The sequence below is a fragment of the Glycine max genome, chromosome 20 (genome assembly GCF_000004515.6).
Source record: "Glycine max cultivar Williams 82 chromosome 20, Glycine_max_v4.0, whole genome shotgun sequence".
NCBI lineage: Eukaryota > Viridiplantae > Streptophyta > Magnoliopsida > Fabales > Fabaceae > Glycine > Glycine max.
In genome coordinates this window covers 8,046,822-8,056,993 of record NC_038256.2, presented here as the reverse complement: position 1 = coordinate 8,056,993, position 10,172 = coordinate 8,046,822, and the positions used below count along the sequence as shown (strand labels likewise).

Sequence of the window (10,172 nt, the reverse complement as noted above, 5' to 3'; positions counted from 1 at the left end):
TCTTCAAGTTTTAAGGCTAAGTCTCCATGTTGCTCCCCCTATCTCTAACAAAAAAGTTGGTTAAGTCACATGAAAATGCAATAGGATGGAAAAAACAAGTTGCACATAGATTTATGTTTTGAGGGAGTATTAGTGTACTTTCCATGATGCAATCCTCCCAAGGAGGAGGCCCATCACCAGAGCCATGGCTAAGAGACTCCAGGAAGATAAGACCAAGGATGCAGGAGAAGGCCCTAGGATTTTCATGAGCGTTAGGGTAAATTTTGGGCCCATAGGTTAAGTATAAGCCCATTTCTATTTCACTATTATTTTGGGCCTTGTATTTAGGGCTCCATAGTGTTAGGAGGGTACCCACAAGTTTAGAGTACCATAGAGTAATGTAGGATTTTTCAGTCATTGTATTTCAGGGCACCTAGACTAGTTTGTATTAGGGGTAGTTTTGTAATTTCACATGCATTAAGTGCACTACTTGATGTGTGTGTTGGGAAAGAAATTTAATTGAATTGGGAGAAACTCAATCCAATTAAATTTCGGACCAGCCAAAGGGGGAGGTAAGCATTTGCTTGCTACACCTCATTGCCACATCATATAGTCACATTTGTGCATGTCCTTCATGTTTTACATGCCTCATGACACCTAAGCACACTTAGGGGAGAATCTTGGATTTGATCTTGGAATAGTGGACTGAACAATAGCTGAAATTCACTAATCATAATTAGTGAAATTTTGGCTCCAAATTTGGCTTCACAAATTCAAATTCAAATTCAAGTGAAATTTGAATAGAAATTCAAATTTTCCTCCAATTTTGTGTGATGCTTAGGCTATAAATAGAGACCTTGTGTGTGCATTTTGCAACTTTGATGATTTGAGAAATTAGACTTCAAAGTTCAAACCTCATTCTCCCTTTTTTCTCTCAAAATTCCGTTCCCCTCTCTCCTTCTCCCTCCACTCATCTTTTCATACCTTCAAGCTCTTATCCATGGCTTTCTATGGTGGTGAGTTTGTTATTGACTCATATTCTTCTCGAAGTGGCGTCTCCAATCATCTTTCCTCATTCTCTATTCCGCTGCCATTAGATCTCAATCTTCTTGTTCTTGATACGTAAATTTAGATAAAAAAAATTTGTAACAATTAATTTTGATTTAATAATTAATTTGTTTACATATATAAATTTTTATGAAACCAATGATTTTTATTTAAAATTTATGTATGTAAAAAAATTAATTATTAGATCAAAATTAATTGTCACAAAATTTATTATATAAATTTACATGTGCATTAAATATATATTAGAAATTTTAGTGTTATATATAACAACATTAATTATTTTATAACGTAATTGTCATATCAGCTCAATTGGTTAGAGTGTCGTGCTAATAATGTGAAAGTCACATGTTTGATTGGTGTACCAACAATTTAATGGGTGCACAAAGGAATGCCCTCCTCATGGTCCTCGTTGCTATCAGTGTGGGCTGGTGATTGAGGAAATAAAGAACATCACGAGTAACTATCCATATTTCTCCATCAAATTTTTGAAAAGGCAGGGGACTCTCTAGCCCATAACTTAGCTAGAAATGCAAATAATGTACCTCATAATTCAATTATTACTGAGGTTCCTAATTGTATTAACTCTCTTATTGAAATGGAAATGATCTGAGTTTCTTGCTGTCAAAAATAAATTATTTACTTCAGTATAGATTGTAAATAACCCATATCAGTGTATGTTGATAATTTATCCATTCATTTACTGAGATGTGGCAGCCTTTGTCATGTCAGATACTCAATAATTTACCACTGATAAGAAAGAATTAAAAAAAAAAAGAAATGACAAATACAGCACACTAAGAAAAGGCCAACATCATAAGGATGTGATACTTAAAATTTTAGTTCACGCAAAAAGGATAATACCAACAATATTATGGCTTCAACAATCCACTTTGCCAGTCAGTTTACAATAGAATACACACTTCCACACAAATCGTAATTAATACCATATTCTATTTCTTCAGCATCTATCTGCTTCTTTTACTATTACACAAATTTCACAATGTAACACTTGACACAAGGAGATAGAATTGACAATTAAAGATGACTTACATGCCAAATTAACTCATCTCAAAACACCCTTCAACACCTCAACTAGCTTAAGGTGTGCAGTTAGATGAGGGAAATGACCAATCATGTCTATGATCTCCAAAGTGGACACCCCTTTAATTTTCTCCTCCAAGTAGTGCCCTATGTTAAGTGGAACAGCCATATCATTGCTTGATTGGATGATAGTGCAGGGTATTTGAACCTTTTCAAGCATGTCTCTGTAATCACTGTAAAACACAGTTTTGGCTAAGGAAATTGCAACTTCAGCACCCATACTTTTCAAGCAGTTGTGGAATTTGTCAACAGAGGCAACATCATTTGGATCAACTGCAATAGGAGCATAGATTGAGATCCAATTTTCGTATTGCGACTCTATGGTTGAGACTAGTTGCTCAATATCTGAACTCTCAAAGCCACCTTCGTAGTCATCTGTGTTTATATACCTATGCATGTAATGTCATGATGTTATTAGGAAAATAATTTGCCCCAAGTAAAAAATAAAATCCAGACATGCCATAAACTAATTTAATTGTTTGCTACTAAGTTTAAGGGGAAAACATAAGTTAGAACCTTTAAGTCGTGCATGTTTTAGTCCTTAACCGCTAGATTCTTCAGATTTTTAAATCTATAAAAAAAAATAGAATGTTTTGGTTTACACATTTTCATATTCATTTTATTCCTATAACTAAATTCATTCCTAAGTTACTATTTTATTCATACAACTGCTTTCATAAATCACACATTAATTTCTATTACATCTCTTTTTATTAAAAAAATGAAAATCAGTTACACATGAAACGTCTGTTTTTTTCTATTAATAAAACGCATCACATGCCCAACATGATCACCTAAGCAAATCAGTAAGAGACCCTAGAACATTAACATCTTTTACTCATCCGTCCCCACCTAACACAAATATTATTCCAAAAAACCAGGAAGTAGCATGTATCCTAGAACATGATTCGTGAGAGAGACTTCCAAGCATGGTTCAATGATCGGGACATAATTTACTATGTATGAATATATATATATAAATGGTCCAAATTTATGGAGACATATTTGCAAAAATGGAAGAGAGATGGTAGAATCCTCCTTCTGATGATTGAAAATTGAGTAAGTGAATGAAGAAGATAAATGTTTTACACATTCTAAAAAAATTAAGACTTAAAACCTTTTGTTACTTGTAAATAAGATGTTTTTTTTAGTACTTTTAAGTTTAATTGTTTTCTTGTTTTAGTTCTTGTTGTTAAATAATAATATTAACTAATAATGTAACAATGATATTGCAACTCATTTATTTGCTAAGTTATTATCAAGGTGTCTAATAATGTAGTCATGTATATCTTTCTCCAATAAATTGTGTTTTTAAAACTTTCATCAAATGAGCTGACATGCATCATCAATTGTTTGAACAAATGAAGTCAAACTCTTTGATCATTGTTAATAGTCTTTTAATATCAATGATATATCATTATTTAACATTGTTATTTGACACCAGCAAAGACTAAAAAAAATATAAAAAAAAAACTAAAAGAACTAAAACACTCACCATGGTTTGAACTAGTCAGAGAGAAATTTGAGGGAAAAAATTATAATCATAAGTCGATCAATATTTAATAGAAAAAAATAATAGAGGTATTGTTTCCAACATTTCAAAAACATTAAAGGTTATGGATTATATCATAAAAGATTCAAACCTCAAAAAGTCCATTTCATTTTTTCTATCTAAATTAAATTTTATACTACTCATTGAACAAGAGGTGGTATCATGTACTTAAAATTATAATTAATCGAATAATTAATGATAGCATAAAACTTGTTTTTTCAAAATAGATGGCCGGCTTGGCCGGCTGCTTGGTTTTTAAAATGAATATGTGTAGCAAACTTCCAAATTAGAACTTTTGAAAAGTATTGTACCAAAAATTCAAGTTAACAACACATGGGAAAGCGATTTTTTTTTTAAATTACATACGTGTATTATACTTGGGTAACTTTTCCCAACTAATATACATCCTATAGCGATGGTACTTATATATCTAATTATAGCAATAATTTTGAGTTTTTTAAAGTAGTTTCTAGTATTTTTTTAAAATAATTTTTAGTATTTTTTTGAAGCACTAGAAGTAATATTTTTTAAAACGTTAGTTTTTAACTTTTAACTTTTTTATATTTTATTCTCTTTTTATTCTTAAAATTTTTATTCAATTTCCTTAATACCCTATTTAAATGTGTTCTTTTACATTTTTTTCCTACTTGAACGGTTAGTTTTATCAAATACTTATAATTTATTTTCAGCTTTTAATTATTAGTTAATTTTTCAACTTTAAGCTAATTTTTCATTTAATTTTGTCAAAACATAGCCTTGGTAACATACTTTGATATCTTCTTTTTTTAACATTTTTTACTATAGAGTGAAATTTTAAAGTGATCTCACTATAAACTAGGATTAAGAGTATTTTTAGATTTTGTATAGTTCATCAAAGACTGGGAGATAAAGATGAAATGAATATAACTGAGATTTTTTTTAAGATCAAAAGTGGACAACAAAATTAAAAAAAAAGTGTATGACTAAAATAATACTATTAACATATATTTAAAAACTAAATGACATTAAATAGTTAAGTTTAAGAACTTATTTGACATCTCAAGAAATTATTTACCATTTTTTTTTACTTTAAGAGATTAATGTGACAATACATACTAACTACTTTAAGGACCAAAATGACTGACTAGTCTAAAAAAAAATCATAAAAGAAGCTTATATAGAAATATAGATCAACTCAGTCAACTCACCTTGGTGAAGCAGTAACAAGAATAAGTCTCTTAAAGAGCTCAGGCTTTTTAGTTGAGGCAATGCAACCGATCATAGCAGACATGGAATGTCCAACAAAAGTGACACATTTGAGGTCCATCTCATCTATGATAGTGATTAAATCATCAGCATAAGGTTCGAAGGATGTGTACTTGGCATGGTCATAAAGGCTCTTATCTGTGACAGCCCCAGAAAAGGGCCAATCAAAGAGAACTAGAGTGTAGTTTTCAGCCAAAAGAGGAATGATTTTGTCCCAAATTGACTGGTCTGTTCCAAACCCGTGACACAAAACTATGGTCTCATTGCCTGAGCCTATGGTTCTGGCATTTAAAGCTGTTGAAAGGCTCTTTTCTGGTGTCACCATGTTTGAAAATATGGTTCACTAAGAAAGGAGTAAAAAAAAACTGAACTAGAATTATGTATACCTAGGTACTTGGTGGTGGTTTTGTTTAGTGCTGTCTGATCTCAATTTATAGTCCTAAAGAAATGGCTTAAAGTTAAATAACTAAATATAAGAGATTGGAGTGGTTAGGAAGTCGTCTGTCAAGTATCAAGGGCAGCTTGATTAACTATTGTGCAGACATCATGAAATTAAAAAAATAAAAAATGATGGTAGCTTGACGTTGTTCTTATTAACAGGGGATAGAACAATTCATTAATGAGAATATGCTGTGATGGGAGGTCTTTGCATTTAAGAACCTTGGTGGTTAGAACATCGTTTTTCAAGTCCAGTCCCATTAGTAATGGTGCAGAGTTCATGAAATTTTTTAAAAAATAATATTATGTTTTTTAAAAGTAAAAATACTCTTTGGGAAAAAATAACTTTAATATTCTACATTTTCTTATTATTGAGAGGCCTCCTATTTGTAAGTTTTGTCTAGATGTTACTAAAGAAATAATTAAAAAATTAACAAATTGGTACTTTAGATGAGGTTAGAAAGATGACCAATTCTAGGTCTGAATCCCTGATGGTGAGATAGTTTCAAGCATTAAGCACAAATTAACGATAAAAAAGAGTCAAATATGCACATACAACATATTGCACATTGTGAAAACTATTTTTAATCATTTACATAGTTGGTCGTACACAGAATAATTAAGCAACTTGATACAAGCACATGTGCCAACGAATGTTGTGCAAAGGGATTCTGATTCTGTCATGGTTGTACTCAGTTCATATTTGAATTTGTTTCTATTTTTTAACTTACTAATCATCTTTTATTTTCTTTTGACTACATCTCTTCAGAAATTCACAATTTTATTAGGAATTCTTAGTTTGGTTTGCATCTTGACAAAACTTCAAGGACACAATGATGGTATACAATATTTAATAAAAAAAATCAACAAGGTTAAAACTAGTCTTCCATTACATGATGAACCAAGATTTGAATCCTCGGTAGAAGAGAAGCATATTTAGTATCCGAATGTGTCTAACAGGATTATTTCCAATGAAAGATCCATGTTAAAAAACCAGAAAAAAAATATTGACATAAAACTATTTTCACCCTATAATGTTCTCCTGTGATATGTGACTATTTTCACATCTGAAGCCATTAAATGGGGTAGCTGGATGTTGCATCAGTACCCTTGACCACCAGATACAAGGATCGACTTTGTGCCAATATTCACCTCAAATATTTTAGGATATGTCACCACGAAAATTTTGTTTTTCAACCTCTAAAAAGCTTAAAAGGATCGATCAATAGTTTTGAAAGACACAACCTCCAATGCACTAGGTGTCATCACAATGTAAACACTGCCTTCTAAAAAAATATATGGCAGTTATCAGAACAGGGCTTCAATGGAGTTAATATGCGACTATTTTCATTATTTCAAATCTTAAAAATTTCATCACATTGTTAGATTGATAAATAGGGTGTGTAGTTAATATGTAAAGGAAGGAAAATCAAAATCCAATTTGCTTATGCAACCAGAAAATGCCTTTAAAAATATAATTCTCTAGATAATTTACTCAAGGCTTCTACAAAAAAAAAAAAAAAAAAAACAACCACAATCTGATACCCAAAAGTCATCATCCAAGCTGTCTATTTTCTCACCAAGAAATTTATGCACCTGATCTCCAATTTGAACCCAACTGCAACCTGGATTTTTCTTAGCTCCCCTTGACTTCATCAATTTCCTAACCTTGTTTGCCTCATCCCATCTTACAGCTTCTGCATACATATTTGAAAGGAGTATATAGTATCCACAGTGCTGAGGCTTTAATTCAAACAAATGTTCGGCTGCCCACATCCCCAATTCTATGTTCCCATGTATTCGGCATGCTCCAAGCAATGCACCCCATATATTAGTATCCAGTACAATAGAGAGGCCTCTAATAAGGTCTGCAGCTTCTTCCATTAGATCGGCCCTTCCAAGGAGATCAACCATACAAGCATAGTGTGTATGTGTTGGTTCAATATTTAGATCGCGCATCATCTTAAAGTATTTTCTTCCCTTCCCAATTAGCCCTCCATGGCTACACGCAGACAAAACCGCAATAAATGAAACTGAATTATATTCCACACTGTCTTCCTTCATTGCTTCAAAAAGGTTGATTGCAGTGTTCAACTCACCTTGCATACCATAGCCCAAAATCATAGTGTTCCAAGAGGCCGCATCCTTGTTTTGAATATGATCAAAGACCTTAGTAGCGAGATCTATTCGTCCACACCTGGTATACAAATCAAAGAGTGAGTTCACTGCAAAAAGATGAATGTGAAAAAGCTTTCTCACCAGCAGACCATGGACCTCTTTGCCTTGTTTTATGGAAGCTAGATTTGCACAAGCTGATATAACACCCATGAATGAAACAATATCAGGCCTCATGCCCAAGAGTCTCATTTCTGAAAACAAACTTAGAGACTCTGAGCTGTCATTTGTTCGAGAATAGCCTATAATTAGTATATTGTAGGAAACTTCTTCCCTGACAGAAATATTCAAAACATTCTGAGCAAGGTTTATGCATCCACATTTTGTCAGAGCATTAGAGACAAACAAATCCAAGGAGGATCCAACCCGAATAATCTGGGCATGAATTTCTTTTCCAACATTCAGGAAACCTGACCTTGCACAAACTGGAAGAACATTTGTGAAGGTTACATTGTTGGGGGTTTCTCCCTTGGCTTGCATTTGCCTCACTAATTCTACAGCTTCATACTCAAGCCTGTTCTGAGCAAAATTTGCAATCATAGCATTCCAAGATACAAACAATATTTCTTACTCCCATTTTATTGAATATAATGGATGCTATTCATGAAGATCCTGATTTGGGATACATATCTACCAATGAGTAATAAATACATCAGACTCAATAGCCATCCTCAAACTAAACCCATGTGTAACATCCCAATTTTTCGTAAATAAATTTAAAAAGATTTTTAGTAAAAAAATAAATAAATAAATAAATATAGAGCAAATAATAGGCTGAGTACCCTAGGTATAAATAGTTATGTTAAGTCAGCTGCCTCCTTTTGGTCTCATTTTCGTTTTTCCCCTTCTCCTCTCAAAACCCTTTCTTTTTCCCGCAGCCCACCAAACCAGTCTCAGAAAAACGACGATCTTAAACCCGTTCACCGTTGGATCGTCGTGAAATTTGAGTATCATTACAAACTTACAGAAGTAGGGAGTAATCTGTATTACTTATCTAATTAGCACCCAGTTAGTATCAAGTAGACAACCTTAGAGTTGAATCGTTACAATTCTTGAACCTAAGTGAGAGTTATGAGTCAAGTATACGAAAGTGAGAAAGATCATGTTGAAGGAAGAGGCTTAGACTCAAGGGTAGGCAAATCATGTATTCTCGATAGTCAATGTGAACTAGGATTGGTAGAGTGTGAGAGTCTCGAAACTCATTATCTTTCTTGAACCGTCCGATGTTCGAAAAAGAGTCGACCATGTGATCAGTCACGTCTCCTTGTGTTTGTTTGTTCTTTTCAATTTGTCATTAGTGTCTCCTATGATATTATTCTACTCCAAATAGTATGTCATTCACATTCTATTATAGTTGAGATGTCACTCTCGTGAGAAGACTTACTTATGTAATACTATCATTGAATAAACGAGGATCATCGGATTTAATAGTTAAGTGCAGAGGAGTCTTGTGATCGGAGTAACAGAAAAAGAGTTTCAACTAGACACACAACTTGATATTGAGAATCATATGCGTGATATCTTTTTCTCGATCTTTCGGCAAGTTTCGGGGACGAAACTTCTTTTAAGAGGGGTGGAATTGTAACATCCCAATTTTTCGTAAATAAATTTAAAAAGATTTTTAGTAAAAAAATAAATAAATAAATAAATATAGAGCAAATAATAGGCTGAGTACCCTAGGTATAAATAGTTATGTTAAGTCAGCTGCCTCCTTTTGGCCTCATTTTCGTTTTTCCCCTTCTCCTCTCAAAACCCTTTCTTTTTCCCGCAGCCCACCAAACCAGTCTCAGAAAAACGACGATCTTGAACCCGTTCACCGTTGGATCGTCGTGAAATTTGAGTATCATGTTTGCAACGGAATTCCGAGCATTCTCACCGTTGGGAATTTCGATATCATGTCTGAACTGAGAGAAACACCCTTCGCATTGTAGCCTTTTTCTTTCCCGCAGAAACCCAGAGCTGTCTTGGTAAAACTATGATCCCGGTTTTGTTAACCGTTGGATTATTGTGAAATTTGGATATGTTGTTCGAAATTCAATTCCGCACGCTTCCACCGTTGGGATTTGCGAGATAATATTCGTGGAGGGAGAAAAAGGAATCGCATGAAGACAGTATAAGTGGAGGTTTCAATCTCTTCTCCGTCTCTCTGACGTTTGGGAATTCTATCGAAGCAGTCGGAGGAATAACTGAAAGAATTTCAGGGAACCGCTAAAGATGTTGCTATCCCTGGCTGAAGACACGTGAGTCCGCTCAGAGGTAAGGGATGAGTTATTCACAGTTGGGGATTAGTGAGAACATGTGTAGGGATCCTTAGAGGATTAAATTGGGGTTTTATTTTGAGATGTTTATTAAATTGCAATTTTTCCTTTATGATTATAAATAAAATATTGATGTCCTAATGAAAATTGCTTGATAAATTGTGTTCTTGATATTTGTATATTTCGACCTATGATTTTGATATAATTGTGTAATATTAGTTAAGGGGTTTTAGTCCTAATGTTGTGATAGTGTTTTATATAAATTGTTATATTGAGGATATGAAATGATGATTCAAATTGTGAGTATGTGATGAATTGTAGAAGAATACGTTGCTTTGAGATTATAATATTGTTAT

At 33.1% G+C, this 10,172-nt stretch overlaps 2 protein-coding genes across 2 annotated transcripts; both read right to left on the bottom strand.

The window, feature by feature from the left end:
* Window positions 1-1,863: 1,863 nt before the first annotated feature.
* LOC100792503 (probable strigolactone esterase DAD2) lies at window positions 1,864-5,347 on the bottom strand. The gene is given in 2 exon segments (NM_001317624.1): window positions 1,864-2,537; window positions 4,888-5,347. Coding segments are annotated over 2 exon segments (810 nt in total). The 5' UTR covers window positions 5,271-5,347; the 3' UTR covers window positions 1,864-2,110.
* Window positions 5,348-6,319: 972 nt separating this feature from the next.
* Window positions 6,320-8,201, bottom strand: LOC100793581 (pentatricopeptide repeat-containing protein At1g08070, chloroplastic). The gene is made up of 2 exons (XM_041013150.1): window positions 7,483-8,201; window positions 6,320-7,385 (listed from the first exon to the last, which is right to left on the bottom strand). Exons 1-2 carry the CDS (start codon window positions 8,096-8,098, stop codon window positions 7,372-7,374), a joined length of 630 nt encoding a protein of 209 aa, XP_040869084.1. The 5' UTR covers window positions 8,099-8,201; the 3' UTR covers window positions 6,320-7,371.
* Between the last annotated feature and the right edge of the window lie 1,971 nt (window positions 8,202-10,172).